The sequence below is a fragment of the Anabrus simplex genome, chromosome 4 (genome assembly GCF_040414725.1).
Source record: "Anabrus simplex isolate iqAnaSimp1 chromosome 4, ASM4041472v1, whole genome shotgun sequence".
Classification (NCBI taxonomy): Eukaryota; Metazoa; Arthropoda; class Insecta; order Orthoptera; family Tettigoniidae; genus Anabrus; species Anabrus simplex.
In genome coordinates, this window is record NC_090268.1 from 128,859,527 (window position 1) to 128,880,270 (window position 20,744).

Sequence of the window (20,744 nt, forward strand, 5' to 3'; positions counted from 1 at the left end):
CCTCACTCTATATCAACACTACGGAAAGATTCAGAATGGAACCCAAGATTTTGGCACACAATCTGGTTATTTGAAATATTATATCACCACCTCTTCTCCCACCCTGCTGGCCAAACTTCTGATGATACAATTTTCTTTTTTCACCGATGGCCTACCATGCTGGCCAACCTTCTGATGGTGCAATTTTCTTTTTGCCGGCTAACAACAGTGTCAGACCATGAAGATTTGACACCTAACAACCATGGCACCAGGCAGGCTGCTTTGATTATGACGACAGTGATACACCTGTCAGACCAATCACTTTTAGAGCACAACAAAACAGTCATGTGATCCTTTGCATGTTTTTTCTTCATAACAATTTTCTCCTGCAAGTACTAACATGGAAACCAGTAAGCAATTGAAAAATAGGCTGATTTCACCCACGTTATATATGTCCTTTGGTTTATATCCTTCAACCAGCTTTGGAAGATTTTCTTTCCATTCTTCTATACAGCCAGCACACTTTCTATACATCAGCCCATGATGCTCAAACTAAGGAATCCATTCAAAGCTGAACAATTTTCAACACCCATTCTTTTTGCTATGCTTCGACCTGTTTTCTGCAAGATGTTAACATACACCAGAATTCTTGATGCCTGAGCTTGCTGATACCAAGAAAAGAGGACTGCTTTCATATGGGAATACATCGATTGCTTTACAGTTTCTTTTCTTCTTAGATGATTATAATTGTTCTCCTATTACTTGTTTTTTCCCCTGTTATGGTATTCAGCATGTAAGCAGGTAAACTCAACTGTTTCACAGTTTCAACTTTCTTTTCAGTCAGATTTTTTTTTTACTTCATTTAAAATCCACAGTTCTTTCTGCAGGATTTTTAAATGTTTACAGGTCGTGGAACCAAACAGAAACACTACTGCGTAAAGTGAAGTTTTCACCAGCTATCAACACAGCCAACTACAAACACTGAACAGAAAGCTTGTAACAACACAGTGCAAGCTAGAGAAAACTGTTAGCCTAGTATACAGGACACACTAAGTATGAACGCGCAAGACATCTGCCTACATTATAAAATACTAAAGTCTTGTTAGGAAGAAGCAAGTTTGATTTCTGTCTGATAGCCCAGTGACTATACCCAATCTCAAATTACCTGCAAGATAAGAATAACAAGTCTGGCCACGTGTGCGTTGCAGTACTAGTCGTATAAAAACCATCAGTCCAGAAACAGATCGATAACTAGTTCAAATAATCTGTAACTAACATGTTATAAGAACACAACCTTTATACAATCACCAGAATGAATCAAGATGATATTCAATACAATTCTGAAGGTTAATGTACTCGCCAATGTCGCCTGCAGAAGAAGGATAGGTTAATCAATTCTCTCCATATCGTCGTCGTTTCATCATCACTGTCAGAGTTGTTTACAACAATACTATCCATTCAATGGCATCGTCTACTATAATAATTTTGTGTGGCTATTTCTAGCTGAGTGCAGCCCTTGTAAGGCAGATCCTCCGACGAGGGTGGGCGGCATCTGCCATGTGTAGGTAACTGCGTGTTATTGTGTAGAGGATAGTGTTATATGCGGTGTGGGAGTTGCAGGAATGTTGGGAACAGCACAAACACCCAGCCCCTGGGCCATTGGAATTAACCAATGAAGGTTAAAAATCCCTGACCCGGCCGGGAATCGAACCCGGGACCCTCTGAACCAAAGGCCGGTACGCTGACCATTCAGCCAACGAGTCAGACATTGTCTACTAACTGGTCTATATCCCACATTAGTTTTTCTCCATCTCAATGATGCATTTTACACACATTTCCTAATGTTGAGGGGTCACTAATTCAATCCCTTCCAGCAGCAGTTTTCTTACTTCCGCAAGAGTGAAAGTTTTGTTGTTCCCAGCCAGATGGCCCTTAAACTTGGCTCCACACACTTTCAATTGGATTTAAACAACAATGGTATGGAGGTAATCTTAAAACTTGCCTTCCTGATTGCAATGCGATATCATCTATTCGATATGCACCACACGAGTTCTTAATATGCTGTGGGATGACGTTAAGAAATAGCGGCTACTAACCTCGTCACATTTTTTAGAGTACTACCAGAATTTGCGCAACTAAACTTCTTAAAAACATTGAGAATACACCGTTTTCCTCCACTTCTCAATGCTTTTCCCTTCTAATGCTTTCTGTGAGAAGGGCCACATTCGCCCATCTTCACTCCACACGGAACTTTAAAAAAAGGTTATGTAAACGCAAATTACAACAGTTAAATAAATCCTAAACACCAAGACAAAGATTGATTACCAACTTAATAATATTATATTAATAAATATTAGCACGAAAGAAACTCTTAATAATATGCAAAGTCACTTGCGCACCAATAACACCTGGAACACAGTAGTAAACAGAAAGCACATGGGTTGTATGTTTGCTAAATGACCCTATACAAATATTGCAATGGCTGTTCCGCTGTTGACACATCGCCCCTCTCACAAGGCACTTTAATGCACGAGTATCAATTATAAATTGAAACTAAACAGCTTTTTAAAAGTGAAAAGTGAAAATAAACGGATTTCGATGACGTACATAAATTTTACGCGTAAGTAACATTACTTGACACAATGTAAAGTATTTTTAAGACCTCACAAAAAGATAGAGAGACCACCGCATTTACCACGTGTTTTGGGTATTTACTTTATCTCCCAGGTTATTTGATATAGGGTCTAGTGCCCTGGGAGGTGTCAAAAACCTGCTCGACAATACAATTGTAAAAAGTCAGCTAAAAATAAACATCTAACACTGGACATAATTCAAATGTTTTTACAAGTATGAACATTTGATGAAACTGTTTCAGTCATCAATTAGAGCTGTCAGGATGCGCTCTGTCTCTTTCCAATTGTTGCAGCCATTCTGATTTATGATTTCCATTGTTCCCCTACACAACACCAGGCAAACGCAATGTTAAGATAGTCCCGCAAGAAAGTTCACCATGGATCGCATTCGGTACTCGCTTTAATTATCACAATGGAACGTTAATGCGAGATCTGTAGGTATGTCATATCCATCTTTTTATGAGATACAGTTTCTTGAAAAACGCTCGATCGAGGATTTAGCAATGATGGGACTGAAATTTCTGGATGGTTGATGCAGAAAATCTTTTAGAGGATAATGCAGGGTTTTAAAAAGATGATTTAATTAATATGCTTTCAAGACTACTTAATTTGAATTAATAATCTGGGAAAACATTGTTTCCAGGAATGGATAATCAAGGTTCCACTGAAAATGGTAACAGTGTCTCCATGGAACACTTTTGTATTTATTTACCTCAGAGTTAAGACACTCGCCGACATCTTTTCTAAATGGATCCTGCTACATTTATTTATTTTATAATAAATATCATTGGCAAGAAAAAAAAAAAAAAAAAAAAAGAAAATTCACTGCCCTTTGAACAACGTTTCTATCCCCATTAGTTAACAAAATACGGAAGTATGAAATTTTATACTTGCTACCGCCGCTGCTACTGTTACATGTAACGGTCCTGACCTACTATTTCATCTTTCGTTCTGAAGCTTGCAAGCATACCTTGGAAGAGCGAGACAGAGTTTCTCTATGCTAATCTACACATGGGTATGCTGCACATGCGCAAAGCAGACCGTCTGCTCTTAAAGTTTCAAGAGTACAGAAGCATAAAAAATAATAAATGGGAGATTCAAACTGAATTGTAAACAACACAAATCCATTCAATATGTTACAAATGAAGTTGTAATAAAAAGAAAAATATTGTTGAGTACTGTAACTCTGGGGTGAATAAATACAAAACTGTTACAATGCAAGTATTTTTGCAAGACACACCATAACAATGTACATGTTTGCACAATCCAGTTCATGCTAACTTCCACAGTTTACACAAAAACTCTAATTTCCTTCCTTTGAAACCCAATACTCCATCCTGTTATACGAACTAGATCTTCACCAGATGTGTCTAGACCGGGTGGGTTGGCCGTGCGGTTAGGAGCGCGCAGTTGTGACCTTGAATTCGGGAGATAGTGGGTTTGAGCCCCATTGTCGGCAGCCCTAAAGATGGTTTTCCATTGTTTCCCATTTTCACACCAGGCAAATGCTGGGGCTGTACCTTAATCAAGGCCACGGCCGCTTCCTTCCCACTCCTACCCGTTTCCCATTCCATCGTCATCTTAAGACCTATGTGTGTCGGTGCGACGTAAAGCAAATAAAAGATGTGTCTAGCTGCACCGTACCAAGCGGCAATGCAGAAGTCACGCAATTGCTGCATAGTATTATTTCAAAACCGTGAATGTATCGGATACCTGTGTAAAGAAAGAGTTGCGATTCAATTCCTCAAAGTGGAAGAAATTAGTTCAACTGATATTCACACTTTACTCAAAAAAATGTGTACGGTGATAATACTGTTGACATCTGTACAGTCAGAATATAGGCCAAACATTTTCAGGCCACGGAAATAAACATTGCTGATTAATCTTTAAGCAAGTGGCTGGCAACTGTAATGACAGACACAAAGGATTAAATTGACATGTCCATCAAAGAAGTCCACTGAATCACAACTGTGAACCTGTGGACATAGTGCGTATTGGAAAAACAGCTGTGATCAACATCACTGAGGAGCTCAGCTACAGAAAGGTTTGGACTCTGGGTACGAAAAACGTAACTGATAAACGTGAAGAGGATTGAAAAAATGTTCTGAAATTCTGGATTGGTACAAAAAAGGATAAATTTTCTATAACATACTGTGATATGAGATGGAACTCTGGTCTACCAAAACAACCCACAGATGAAGAAACAATCCAAAGGGCAACACCATAAAACTTTCCCGTGCATGAAGAAATTCAAGAGCATGTCTTCTAGAGGTACTGGCATGGTGGTGTTCTGGGACAAAGATAGAACATTGCTTGTGGATGACAGAGAGAGAGAAAATTAACTCACAGTGGTATGTGGAAACACTTCACAAGTCGAAAGCAAGTTTTTGCAAATTTTGTCTGAATACAAGAGAAGCAACTATGAGACTGGAATGAACTGTTCCTCATCTGATGTATAACTACAACCTGGCACCTTCACTTAATCATCCTTTTGAAACCTTGAAGGGTGCAGTTTCTGGAAATTGGAATATACAGCAAAATAATTCTCTAATGCACATTTGCTCGCACATAACCCGCCACCATGTATTTCTCGCACCCCATTTTGAACATTTTAAATTGCAGGAAAAGAAATCCCCGCATATAACTTGCATTAATTTCTCACGTCATAAAAACATACGGTACACACGTGAAATAAAGTTTGGGTATTCCATGGACGCACCTACATTAAATATCGGGACTGTATCAATTGCTGTTACGGTACTTAGTACGTGACAGTACAAGAAGAAGCTGCATTTGTTTCTACCTGCAAAATGGTTGATGCAACTATGAGACTGGAATGAACTGTTCCTCATCTGATGTATAACTACAACCTGGCACCTTCACTTAATCATCCTTTTGAAACCTTGAAGGGTGCAGTTTCTGGAAATTGGAATATACAGCAAAATAATTCTCTAATGCACATTTGCTCGCACATAACCCGCCACCCCAAGGCCGCATTCCTAGCCAGTCAGTCACACTCAGACATCCCTCTCACCCTTCCGTCTTTTTCAATGTGCTTATCACAACTTGTCTGGCAGAGCTGATCACGTGAGCTCTAAGCATTTCCCTGTCCAGCAGTCTAGTGATCATGGAATTAGGTATCATCCAACTGTTGTATTGTCGGCAAGTACCAGTATTCTGTCTTCACATTTCATTGTTGTTTCTCAGTTAGGTTTTCTTGTGTAGGTCGATCTTTAAGTTATGGAGAAACGTGGGACTTATACAGCTGGGTTTAAACTCAAAGTGATAAAATATGCTGTAGAACATAGTAACAGAGCTGCCGGTCAAGAATTCAGTGCGAGTGAGTTTAATGTTCGCTGCTGGCGTAAACAGAAAGCTGCGCTAGGAACCACCAACCGAACACTTAATTCATTCAGAGGGCCAAAAACTGGTAAGTTTCCTGAGCTGGAAGACGAGTTGCTTCATTACGTTACAAAGTTGCGAAATAATGGCTTTAGTATATCGCATGAGATGCTACATTTCAAAGCGCTCAAACTAGCGATTAGAGGAAGAATCAGCTGTTTGGATCTGAAAGTGAGCCGGGGTGGGATCCGTAAATTCATGACACGAAAGGGATTGTGTCTGCGAAGGCGAACGCCTCTCTGCCAAAGAATGCCAAGCGATTTCAGCGACAAAATCCCAGATTTTCATTGCCATGTGATAGCAATTACATTACAAGATATTAGAATCATTCCGTATTTACAAAGGAAAAATTAAGTGTATCCTCCTAATTCAATATATCATATATTGTAATTCCATAATTAGATGGAGTAATCAAATTCAAACATGTTTCAACTTGTTTGAGCCATCTTCAGTGAAAAGGGGGGGGGTTTAAAGTAATTTACATAATACAAGCTAAAAAAGTGCCAAAAACATAATAAAGAAACAAATGAAAAAACAAAAGAGACATGACAAATAAAAACAGCACAATATACAATATGTACATCATCATATGGAGCAATAAACAACTCACTACGATAACATTCAGTGAAAAAGGGGTTAATACAAAACATAATTGAATCTAAAAACTGTGTTAACCTAAGAAGAGAAAAATGAAAACAAATGATACAAGATGAAGCGAACCATAAGTGCACATAGCAAAGTTGCAGACCTCTTAGTCTAAAAAACTTTTGTTTTATAACAATTCAAAACAGGATGAATTTTCCACACAGTGATTATTTCATCTGCCTGAATTTTTGACACACTGATTTCATCCTGTTTTAAATTGTTATAAAACCAAAATTTTTTAGACTAAGAGGTCCACAACCTCGCTATGTGCACTTATTGTTCGTTTCCATCTGTATAATTTGTTTTCATTTCTTCTCTTCTTAGGTTAACACACTTTTTAGATTCAATTATGTTTTGTATTAAACCTTTTTTCCACTGAACTTTTTCGCAGCAAGTTGTTTATTGCTCCATATGATGATATAAACATTGTATAATGTGCTGTTTTTATTTCCGTCCATCTAAGGATGGAATTATATGATGTATTGAATTAGGAGGATACACTTAATTTTTCCTTTGTAAATGTGATAGCAATGTGAAAGAAAAAAATTACCTCTTATCTCAAATTGGCAATGCAGATCAAACCCCGATAAACCTTGACATGCCATGCAACACCACCATTAACAAGAAGGGAGAATCTAGCGTGCTTGTACATACAACTGGGTGTGAAAAACAGTGTTGCATTGTCATGCTACCAATAACCGCAAATGGAAGAAAATTGCCACCATACATTATTTTCGAAAGTAAAACAGTGCCTAAAGCAAAGTTTCCCAAAGGCATTCATGTATGGGTTCGAGAGAAAGTATGGACAGATACAGCTCTTGTACAGGACTGGGTTCATACGGTGTGGGGAGCACGGCCAGGGGTGCTGCTTCGACGCCCAGCAATGTTAGTGTGGGATAATTTCCGCGGACACTTGGAAGACACGAAGAAATGTCTTCGGGAAATGGACTCGCATTGTCTACAGTCCTTAGATGTTGATGTCAACAAGCCCTTCAAGGACAACATACGTAAATTGTATGCCGAATGGATGGCAGGAGGGGAGCATGAGCTAACGCCAGCAGGCAAATTAAGAGGCCGTCAGTTTAACTTATGTGTGATTGATATGCGGGCATGGGTTATGGTGTCATCAGACGTTATTGTGAAGAGTTTCTTGAAGACGGGCATCGCAAATGCATTTGACATAAATCAGGATGATGCAGTATTGGATGCTGACCAGAATGATGTACGCGAGAATAGCTCAGACTGAAAACAGTAACAATGAATAAGGTAAGTATGCCGGTTGTCTTGTTTCAATAGTTTAATTCAAATTTTACGTCTTTTCTGGGAATAGGATCTTTTGTACACAAATCCCCAAATATTATCACGCACCGAAAACGTTCACGCTTATTTTTTGTCAAAAAAGTGTGAGTTATATGTGAGCAAATATGGTACTCTAAAGTTGCTCCAACATACTAATTCATCAAAGCGATTCATCAAAATAACAAATGAAAGAATGTATCACATGAAAATCAATAGGAGTAAAGCAATAAAAGTATAGATATGCACTTGAATTGAAATTTAGATATTTACAGATAGATTTAAATTTATTTTACGATCATCCTTTCCCTTGATAAGTATTAATCTAGAGGAAAAAAAGAATGACAATTTTTTACAAAATATATATATAAAAACTCACATTTGCTTTGTACATCCAGCCTTCACGCTCTTCTAAAAGCACCTCGACAACAGAAGAAAGTGTTGTCAACTGCTGTTGCAACGCTAGCATCTCCTCCATCCGCTTCTGCTCTCGTTCATGTCCCTTCCGGCTCTCCTCTCCTAGTGCAGCTAGAGTTCGGTTGAAAGCTCGCTGCATTTCCTCCATTTGTTTCTTGTAGCGCCTGCTCAGCTCTTCTAAGTACTGCCCACTAAGGGACATGTTGCGTTCCAAGGCCTGGAAGGAGTAAATATTGAAAAAATTAAAGAATACATTAAGGAAAGCCATTAGGTTTCAGTCTACCATCTGTACCATACATAGATCACTACATTTTACAGATTCTGATATGTGCTATTCACTATGTTGTTGTGGATCATGTTATTCTATAGAGTATTAAGTTTAACAATTTGGCTTTCATTTAAAATTCGGAATCCTTGTGGTCACTCATAATTTGTGAACTGATGTCACCTTCAAAAATATTCAACCAAACCAAACCCAATTGCACAACAGCCCCGAAGGGCCATGGCCTACCAAGCGACCGCTGCTCAGCCCAAAGGCTGCAGATTACGAGGTGTCCTGTGGTTAGCACGACTAATCATCTCTGCAGTTATTGTCGGCTTTCTAGACCAGGGCCACTATCAGAGAGCTCCTAAATTGTAATCACGTAAGCTGACTGGACCTCGAACCAGCCTCAAATCCAGATAAAAATCCCTGAACTGGCCGGGAATCGAACCTGGGGGCCTGCGGGTAAGAGGCAGACACGCTATCCCTACACCGCAGGGTCGGTCTTGAAAAATATATATAAAGTTAATTATAAATTACTACTTTATAAGCCATGCACAAACAGAACAATGTAAAAGCCACTTTCTCTCAAAAGTTTGAGCAGGGAACAATAGTCTATCATTTATTGCACATTTCTTTACAAATTTTGCTCAAAGTGGAGACCATTATTCTTTATACACAATTCACATGGCTTGATCCAAGAAAACTATTTGTTGATTCATTCAAGTTTTGATAGTTGTATAATTTTATGTGAACAAATATGAAAATTTATTTTAAGAAATAACTTATGGCAAATTTCCAGGAGCACAGTGAACACTAAGAAAATGAGTTTAAATGTAGTGAACATCATACAATTATTGAGCAAATTTGGCAAGTTGTACAGCCAATAAAAAGATTTAAATAATGTTATTTGCTTTACATCCCACTAACTATTTTTACAGTTTTCGGAGAAGCCGAGGTGCCTGAATTTAGTCCACAGGAGTTCTTTTACATGCCAGTAAATTTACCGACACAAGGCTGGTGTATTTGAGCACCTTCAAATACCACGGGACTGAGCCAGGATCGAACCTACCAGGTTGGGGTCAGAAGGCCAGTGCCTCAGCCATTTGAGTCACTCAGCCCGGCCTAAAGAAGATTAGCATGTTAAATAAGTACAACAGAGAAAGAGGCCCAAATTTTGGATGAAATACATTAGAATGTTTTCAGTGATCTAAAATTTTCAGTTCAATCCACAAAATTTTCTATGGATATTTTCTAAGGAGAGAACTGGAGTGAGGAGTAAAATAGGAAGTAACCATTACAGCAGTACTTATGAACTTCCAAGCAAAATACTCACTGCCAACAATACTGTTTACACAACTCTTTCTGACAAGTGTTTAAGTCTTCCTTTAGTCTTGAGATTATTGTCTGCACTACAGTCTGCCGATAGAAAACAAATGCACCAACCAATCAAGTATTAATCCAACTCATTGTCCAAAATAATGGTAAGGGTAATAGCAAGGAGATTGAAAGGAAAGATTGAAGGACAGAAGTGGAGCAATAATGTTTTAGAAATGACAGATCAATCGTGGAAACTATGCTAAGAAAGGGATTTGGAAAACAAAACAATGGAAATTCTATATGCAATGTATGGCAAATGTTTCAGCTGTGTCCAGACCCAAGTTGAGAGGTCCGAATGGTTTAGGAATGTTACTGGGCTAAGACAGGGGAAGCATGCTGTCACCACTATTATAATTGTATTGCATGAAACTGTGAAGGAGTCAAAGGAAGCATTTGGTGAGAGATGAAAGTAATGCCATTTGCTTACAATACCGTAGTATGGGGAACAGACACTAGTGGGGTACAAGAACTGGTCTTACTGAATGAGAAAATTGTGAAGCACAGTACAGTATTAAAATCAGTGTGGAGAAGAACAGAATGATGGTGATAAGAGGTGGCAGAGTATGGAAAAGAATTATAAATGCTGCAAATCATAACCTTGGAACTGTAGACAGCTTCAAATATCTAGGAAGTGAACTAATGCAAAATGTAAGACTGGATATACAGTAGAGATTAGCAAAAGGGTGTATCAGGTCAATGCATTCTACCAGAATGTACGGAATTTAGTTCAGAGGAATGAGGTACCAAACAGGTGCAAGAAGTGATATACAAGATGTACTATACACCATACACCCACTGACGTCTGTAGCAGAGCCCTGGGCAGTGACAAGAAGGAGAGAAGAAAAAAAGAAGTCAAGCTAGTGAAATGAATTCGAAATAAGTGTGAAAGGAAAGACAGGGTGAGAAACAAAGACATCAGGAAGAAAATTGGAAGAGAAACATTGAACGACAGAATTGAGAAGAATAGACTAAGATGATTTGGACATGTAATGGAGGAGGGAAGGATACCAAAATAGATGGAAGCTAAATTTCAGGGAAGGACAGCAAGATGGATAGAGTTGATCCAGACGTGTTTAAGAAGGAACCAAGAATGGAACAAAATTACAGAAAAAGAATAGTGGAAAGAGAGGGGAAGATTAAGAAGTATCAAATACCGGCACTAAAAGCTTTACGATCAATAGCTAAATACATTCTTTCTAATAATATTAACAAGAATTGAAAAACTGTGTTTACTTATAACCGAAGTTCTTGGAAGTGATGGAGAGGTTAAAACTTCTGATCAATATAGATTGCTCCCTTACAGTCTGCAAATATAACAACATATGAATCCCACATTGGAAGTGAAGTCTGCATAGTGTGCTAACTGAGTGGCACTCATTCACTCTCCTATTGTTTGCATGGAGCAGCAGTGAGGTAACATGGTGAAGCAAGGTTTAAGCAATGCAAACAAAAAGAAATATGGAATACAGCCAAACAGTACACAGGAGAAACAATTGTTTGAACATTCCTTATCCCTTTCAGACCGTGTACGCACAATTGTAAAAGGATATAAAAGAGGGCATGTAAGTCACTGGTAAGACCCCAATTACAGTAAGATTCCAGTATGTGGGACCCTCACCAGGATTGCTTGATTCGAGATGTGGAAAAGATGCAAAGGAAAGCATCAAGATTTGTTCTGGGTGACTTCCAATAAAAAAGTTGGTGTTACAAGAACTGTTGCAAACTGTGGTTGGGGAAGACATGGGAGTAAGGAGACAAGCTGTTCAACCAGCTGTTCCGAGCTGTCAGAGAGACGTGGGAAGATATCAGTAGACTCTACCTCATGTTCAACCTCCCGGATTCCATCTACCCAGACGTCAATGGAGGACTCTAAACAGGATAAGAGTCAATCAAGGAAGATGCGGCTATACTCTTTATAAATAGGGCTGGCAGAAGTCTTCTGGGTGTGATTGTGGAGCTACCTCACAGACCATCCACCACGTAATTGCCGAGTGTCCACAGAGAGCATTTCAAGGTCCTTTGGAGGGCATTCATAACGCAACTGAGGAGGCCTTAAAATGGATCAATGGACTTGATTTGGAACTATAGGCTTCTGCTTGTATATATTGTGTATATATTGTATACTTATTTATATAATCTATCTGTGCACATCATACGATAAATAAATAAATAAGCAGACAAATAAGCTTGACTAGAGTTTTTAAAAGTAGGAAAGATCAGAATATGAAGATTAAGTTGGAATTCAAGAGGAAAAGTTGTGGCAAATATTCATTTATAAGAGGAGGAATTAGGGATGGGAATAATTTACCAAGGGAGATGTTTGATGTATTTTCAAACTTCTTTCAAATCATTTAAGAAAAAACTACACGAATGTTTGGTAGGGAAGATGCCTCGAGGATAACAGCTCTAAATGCATGTCAACGGTGACTGATAATTTATGAAGGATAATTTACCAATTTACTAAGTGTGCCCAACACACATTTGAGAGCTGTATGCTTATACGGTGCCCATGTAGGGTCACTGTGATGTGTCTCCCTAGTGTGCCAAGCCGTACCCAACTTACTTGAACATACACAGCAGTTCATCTGCTGACCTCTAGTTTAAAACAAAGCCTAATACCCAACTGATGATTTATTATGAGTAATTTACTGCCCTATTTGCACTCATTTCCACTCCCAATCACTCATTCATAATCTTGAACTATTCTACACTGTAATCCAGATACTGAACTAGGAAATAACAGTAATAAGAAATTAACCTACAATATAACTACATTCAAAATGTTAATGATAATATTAACAGTTTTTTTGGACATATTTACAGAATGTAACAAAGGCTTTTCAGTCTGTCAAACACATAGCAAATAAATGTAAATTAAAACACTATAAACTTATCTGTAAAACACACACTAACATACAAAGAATGACATGTTTCGTTCTACAAGAACATCCTCAGATTCTATCAAATCACTTAAAAATAAGCTTATATATGTACAGTATTGTTTACGTAACGTAAACTTGTCAATGATAGAGAGGTAAGTGATAACATGAAACAGTAATGACAAAAAAAAAAAATACAATTATAATATAATGAAAAACTTGCATATTTATCTAGACTGCCGATGTTAAGTCTGTTGTCACCAAACACTATTTCAGGATCTAATTAAAGAATTAAATAAACTTAAAATAACAGAGAGCACACGTATGATATCCTTTGACATCACTAACATGTACACCAACATACCAATAGATGAATTCATTAAGATTATCGAAAACCTTCTTGAAGAAAACACCTCTCTACAAGAAACCAAAGAAATTATTAACCTTCTTAGAACAACACTACACCAAAATTGCTTTGCATTTAACGACAAAATCTATTGCCAAACAGAAGGGCTAGCCATGGGCTCACCGTTATCAGGTATAATAGCAAACATTTTTCTGAACTTCGAAAACATCTTAATGGGCCAGCTTTCAAAAGGAATCTTACATTGGAGCAGATTTGTGGATGACGTCATATGCATATATGATAATGACGTCACTAATGCACACCAGTTATTAAACACTCTAAATTCTTTACACAAATCCATCAGCTTCACAATTGAGCCAGAAAATAACAAGAAAATAAACTATTTAGACATCACAATCAACAGGAATAATGACAACCTATCTTACAAAGTATACAGAAAGCCCACTCAGACGTCGCACACTATTGACAACAACTCGAACCACCCATACACAAAATAGCAGGACTGAATACAATGATACATAGAGCTATTTCCATACCAATGAGCACAACAGATTTCAATGAAGAGATGCAAATCATTAAAAAAATCGCAAAAGAAAACAACCATCCTCCAGGCACAGTGGATAAACTATTAAATGAACATAAGAATAGTCGCCGGGAAAGCACCACACACGACAAAGAAAACTACGTGGTTCTCAACTATGTTAACAATAACACATACAAAGTAGCTAACATTTTCAAGAAACAAGGTTTAAAAGTAGCTTTTCGAACAAATAACACACTACAGAGACACTTCAGCAGGTGCAGCTTAAACAAAAAGGACCCTTTCTCAAAGTCAGGAGTGTATGAACTCAAGTGCCAAGAACCTAACTGCAACGCCACATACATAGGTGAAACAAAACGTAATTTCCATACAAGATACAAAGAACACAAAAACGCGATCCGATATAATCGGCATTCAGCCTTCGGGGAGCACATCTACGACTGTTCACACCATTTCACAGACATCAACACTGATCTAAAAATTTTACACTTCGAAAATAAAAGTAAATCTTTGAATATAAAAGAAGCAATAGAAATTTACGTCTCAAAAAATGCTAATGCCTATAACCTGAATGAGCATACACATTTAAATAATTCCCCCCTATTCGCTCTACTCACATAATATCTGACAACACCTACTCATTAAATTGCTTCTATCGTAATAATAATAATAATAATAATAATAATAATAATAATAATAATAATAATAATAATAATAACAATAATAATAATAACAATAACAATAATAATAATAATAATAACGTCCCTTACTTTATTCACCTAGAAAAATATTTATTTACATTAATCCATATTACATAAAGGTACATTCACATGGTAAGGTCAATAACATCTCTCCCCTCTCCAATGTTGACAGAAGGTGAATTGCTTTCTTCATAATAATAATAATAATAATAATAATAATAATAATAATAATAATAATAATAATAATAATACCGTTCCTTACTTTATTCACCTATTATTTAAAAAAAATTAATTTGCATTCATCCATATTACATACAGGTACAATTAACATGAAATAGGTCAATAACATCTTTCCCCCCTCCAATGTTGATGGAAAGTTCCACAACGCTCCAGCCGCTCCGCCCTACATCTCCCTCCCCTCTCCACTCTATAGTCTACTCGATTTAATCATCCAATAGGAGAGATCCACATCGATCTACAAGGCCCCTCCCTGTCTTGTCCTCCCCTCTCCACGCGCAGCGTGGCTCACCACAAACTTTCCATGACCACAGTCCTGAAATAGTGTTTGGTGACAACAGACTTAACATCGGCAGTCTAGATAAATACGTAAGTTTTTCATTATATTATAATTGTATATATATGTTATTTTTTTGTCATTACTGTTTCATGTTATCACTTACCTCTCTATCATTGACAAGTTTACGCTACGTAAACAATACTGTACATATATAAGCTTATTTTTAAGTGATTTGATAGAATCTGAGGATGTTCTTGTAGAACGAAACATGTCATTCTTTGTATGTTAGTGTGTGTTTTACAGATATGTTTATAGTGTTTTAATTTACATTTATTTGCTATGTGTTTGACAGACTGAAAAGCCTTTGTTACATTTAACTAAGTCAACACTGGAAAACATGGCTTAATTTTTAACAAAATATTTACAGAATGGATTATTCCAGATTAACAAGAAGGATTTTCAAGTACCTTTGGGACAAAAAGGTGATAACTAGCTGGATTCAAGAAGTAAAGAGAGATTTAGAAAGAAATAATATGAGAGAAGAACAAACTATGGACAGAGAGATTTTTAGAAATAAGATAGTAAGTAGATAGGATTCCAAAGAAGGGTGAACAAGAAACCTGGTGTGAAGTGGTTCGAGGACAGAAAGAAACAGCATAGTGAAAGTATGAAAAAATATTGGAAGGAACAGAAGAGAAAACAGCAAAGTATGAAGAATTGAATTGAAATTGGCATGTGGTCTTTAGCAGGCCTCATCGGGTTGTTAATGTTATTATTATTGTTATTATTATTTAAACAGTAACAGTATAACAAGTGTAGTTTCCTAAATAGAAAGAAAGCATTTCATATTTTGAATGATAATCCCAACATCAGGCTCAGTAAATTGTCTGGTATCTAGTTCCAGATGCGTACTGCACCTAACACGAATGAATGGGTGTTCCTGCTTATGTTTATTTAGCAATTACAATGGATTTCACTTACACACTACAGAGCTCTGTAATGGTATATACAGTATATTTAATGTAACCTTTTTCCAGAAACTGAACAAAAAAGTCTCACCTTAATTCTATTAGCCAGCCGTAAAAAGACCGATTCCTTTTGAACTTGCTGAGCAGGAGGCACATTAGGAGGCGGAACTGGTGCTGAAGATGATGTGGATGCTACTGGCATACTACTGCTACTGCTGCCTACAGCTTGGTCAAGGTCTTTTAAATCCTTCAGTAACCTGTCTAAAGTGTCTTGAGGCTGCTCTTCTGTTGGTATGTCTGAAACATTCTCAATTCCCTCACCCTGAAGAATGTTATCATCCTTAGACTCCATACTCGCTGAGCTTCCAGATGCTTCACCAGATGGTACCACAGAAAGATCTGGGGTGTCAACCTGAGTTTTGTTCTTGCCATTAAGCATGCTAGTAGCAGTTACTACTGATGACACAGTGTTCTCTGCATCAGCAGACGGCACTGCTTCAGATTCAAGACTCTTTGTATGCAAGGATCCACCACTGTCTGTAGGAGAAGGAAAAGTGTCTTGTTGCTTCGCATCAGTCAGAGTTTTAGTAGGTTTAATAGGTAAAGTACTTTTATCTTGCACACTGTATGGTTCTGTTGTTGGCACAGTTGTTGCAAGTTCTATAATACTATCTTCTGATCTATCAGGAGTACTGCAAGCCTGAGAAGCAGCGGAGTTATCTGCTGAGCAAGTTGATGCAGGAGGTAGAACAACATTCTCAAAGCCATGTTCTTGAAAATTAGAGTTCTTTTCTTCCAAACTAATTGTAATGGTAGTAGTGATATTTGGTTCCTCGCTTATGTTTAATGCAACTCTCTTTTCATATATAGCTAACATATTACAAAGGGCAGCTATATATTGTGGAGGGAACAATGCAGAGATATAGTCACTTGGATCAGCTTTAGGATGGACCAAGATTTCAGTCTGTTTTAAAGGATAAGGAGCCCCTGCACGTCTATTAGAAAAAAATAAACCATATTTTGAACATAACTGCCCATCCCTGATAACATCATACACAAATGGGGAACTCATGAGAATTTGCAGACTAGTCTCTTCACAACTTAACAACTGATACACATCTGAAAATAAAGAATCACTACAATTGTCACACACTACAATATGTCTTGGACTTTTACAAAATTTCATGTGTGGTATTTCAAGAGCAGTTTCCTCTGATGTAGTATTTAGCAATGAGGTGTCATTTTGAACATCACCACCTTTCCCAAGAGCCTCTGCTGCTTTTTTTACAATGCTCATCACAGCATCTTTGGCACTATTAAACAAGTTTTTAGGGGGCTCTCCTGTGTCTATATCCAAAGCACCATCAACATCATCATCGTCATCTTCATCCATGTCCAACACGCTTTCATGCACCTCATCTACCCTCTCCAAAACTTCAAATTCACTAGTTCCATACACTCTAAACAATGATACAGGACAAAAGTGCTCAGAGCCGTAATGAGAATGGAATTCCACTTTGATGTATTTGCCAAAAAGTTGAGGATGTAGGGTGAAACTCTGGATGTTCCTTTCATCTTCTGCAGTGAAGTGGCCTACACTTTGCCAATCACGGGTCTGAATACGGTCGCTCACGGACACAGAAAACTCCCGCGGCGATGATGAGAACAATTCAAAGTTGGCCAGTTCAATCTGCAAACAACAAACAGAAGATTTTTAGATAAAAAGTGTAATATGACAAATTCAAATCAAATTAATTGAAGACTTTTGGGTCCCCATATTCTTTGAATTATGATTTTAAAATCTGCACAAGTGATAATATACAATTGATGAGAAGACAAGTAAATAAAACATGGAAATAAATACTGAATTTTCATGACCATTCTATACTCTAAATAAACTTGCAACATACTAGGTGGTGTTCGGTACATATAGTACATACTGAAGACATGTTAAGTACAGAAGAAAAATGGCCAACCAGACACGAGTGGGATCCGAACCCATCTAGAAAGAAATTACCAACTACTCTAATAAGTTAAACACAATAAATTGCCAACTACTATTAAGTTCATTTACATTGAGAAATTGAACTTTTCCTTTAGTCATCATCAGGTGATTGGGTGTCACTTGTGTCAGAAGTCTGTACACAAGATTTCCACACTCCTAAACATTCCTAGGTCCGCTGTTTCTGATGTGATAGTGAAGTGGAAACTTGAAGGAAAACGTACAGCACGAAAGCGTACAGGCCGACCTCGTGTGTTGACTGACAGAGACCGCCAACAGTTGAAGAGGGTCGTCAAGAGTAATAGGCAGGCATCTATCCAGACCATTACACAGGAATTCCAAACTGCATCAGGATCCACTCTAAGTACTATGACAGTTCAGCAGGAGGTGAGAAAACTGGGATTTCATGGTCGAGCGGCTGCCCATAAGCCACACATCACACAAGTCAATGCCAAACGGCGCCTCGCTTGGTGTAAGGAGCGTAAACATTGGAAGATTGAACAGTGGAAAAACATTGTGTGGAGTGATGAATTATGGTACACAATGTGGCAATCCGATGGCAGGGTGTGGGTATGGCGAATGCCCGATGACCGTCATATGCCAGCATGTGTAGAGCCAACAGTAAAATTCGGAGGCGGCGGTGTTATGGTATGGTCGTGCTTTTCATGGAGGGGGCTTTCACCCCTTGTTTTGCGTGGCACTAAAACAGCACAGGCCTACATTGATGTTTTAAGCATCTTCCTGCTTCCCACTGTTGAAGAGCACTTTGGAGATGGCGATTGCATCTTTCAACACGATCGAGCCACCTGTTCATAACGCACGGCCTGTGGCGGAGTGGCTACACGACAATAACATCCCTGTAATAGACTGGCCTGCACAGAGTCCTGACCTGAATCCTATAGAACACCTTTGAGATGTTTTGGAATGCCGGCTTCATGCCAGGCCTCACCGACCAACATCGCTACCTCTCCTCAGTGCAGCACTCCATGAAGAATGGGCTGCCATTCCCCAAGCAACCTTCCAGCACCTGATTGAATGTATTTCTGCGAGAGTGGAAGCTGTCATCAAGGCTAAGGGTGGGTCATCACCATATTGAATTCCAGCATTACCGATGGAGGGTGCGACGCAACTCGTAAGTCATGTTCAGCCAGGTGTCCGGATACTTTTGATCACATAGTGTATATCTCTGTTTGTCCTCTAGTTCCACTCTCCTCCATCTTTGATAGCTCAGAATTCGATGCATCAATATCCTTATGAAGATATCAACGTTTTCTCGGTCGGTCTTCCTGGGTGTTCATGTTTCTGCGTTATACTATACAATCAGGTGGATGTACTGTCTTAGTTTGATGTTTGTTAAAGAGCTCTGGATTACAATGCAATTTGTAGGATAAAGTATCACCGTCTGCTATGCTCATCTCCTTGCCACTTGCCTCCACTTCCATGCTGAACAGCAAACAGCTCATAGTTTAAGTTTTGCTCACAGGGGTGCTAGAATATCATCCCTCTTGGCATTTTACTTAGTTCCAATAGGTGAGAATTTCTCTCGTTAATACACACATTTCGGTGATTAACGAAGTGTTTGTGATTGTGAACTAGTTTCTTACAGATTGGCTACGAGTGAATAAGAATCGTACTTTAGGAATGCAAGGTATGTATTTCTGTTGTGTGGATTCAATTGTATTAAATGTGTTTCATTTTTTTTTATTACTTTTAATTATTCTGTACATCTGTAGGCCTTATGTATGTAAAGTAATAGAGCAATAACAACTATAAGATGCTGCCGTACTGACCTACTGGACCTCATGGCTACAACAATCGAGAAATCAGTAAGTTTGACGATGAATACATAGTTCAAGGCAATAATGATGTTACTGCTACGCCAGGATCAGGAAGAGGTGATGAAAACCCACATGACGAACAATGTACCAATCTGACAGATCATAATAACAAGTCCACTGAAGTTCAGACGAAAAGTGAATCTAACAGTAATTTGAGTGCTGCAAAGCGTTTATCGTCACTACGAATAAAATATTTAAAAAATGTAATTACAGATGGAGGCAGAATACCAGAGGAGGCAGTTGCACCAATATGACAACCATCACTATGCATATTTAAGAACCATGCTAGAAATTGACGAACATAACCCCTCCAGCATAAAATGTTCATTTATTTTGGATCAAACTGTACAACTTTGCTAGAAGCACTTTGTTAAATTCACATTAAGGAGCACATCGAGCTGCTGTATAGGGGATACATCATCTGAAACAGGTGTACCAAACCTAGTGAAAGCCAGGCTTCAAGCAAAACAGGAAAGGCTGAATGAAGTCTAAATAATGTGTTCTCTAATTATTGATGAGATCTCTATCAAACAGCAGCTACAGTACGATAAGAAACCAGATACATTTTTTTTTTTTTTGGTCCTAGGGACACTTCAGCACATACAAAAGCTCTTAAAAGTGAAAATGATGTACCTAATTTTCAATATGAGAGAGAAAAATAGGACAGTACTTGCGAACCATTTATTGGTTTTCTGATAAATGGCTACACAATTCCTATGGCATACTACTACTCAAAGAAACCTTCTGGCCTCGAACCTCACGCCCTAACGATGTCAGTAATTAAACAAGCGGAGGCTTGTAGTTTAGTAATACTGAGGTTAGTTAATGACAATCATGACACTACTGCAAATATATATACCGGGCGAGTTGGCCGTGCGCGTAGAGGCAAGCGGCTGTGAGCTTGCATCCGGGAGATA

At 38.2% G+C, this 20,744-nt stretch overlaps 1 protein-coding gene across 4 annotated transcripts in view; it reads right to left on the reverse strand.

Moving 5' to 3' along the window:
• Positions 1-20,744, reverse strand: part of LOC136871693 (SUN domain-containing ossification factor) — a 338,199-nt gene that overhangs the window by 30,582 nt on the left and 286,873 nt on the right. For all 4 annotated transcript variants that reach the window (XM_067145204.2, XM_067145207.2, XM_067145206.2 and 1 more), the window contains 2 exons: positions 16,079-17,677; positions 8,335-8,589 (listed from right to left, as the gene is read on the reverse strand). In XM_067145204.2, coding sequence (XP_067001305.2) covers positions 8,335-8,589; positions 16,079-17,677 — 1,854 coding nt within the window. The remainder of the gene's footprint in view (positions 1-8,334; positions 8,590-16,078; positions 17,678-20,744) is intronic.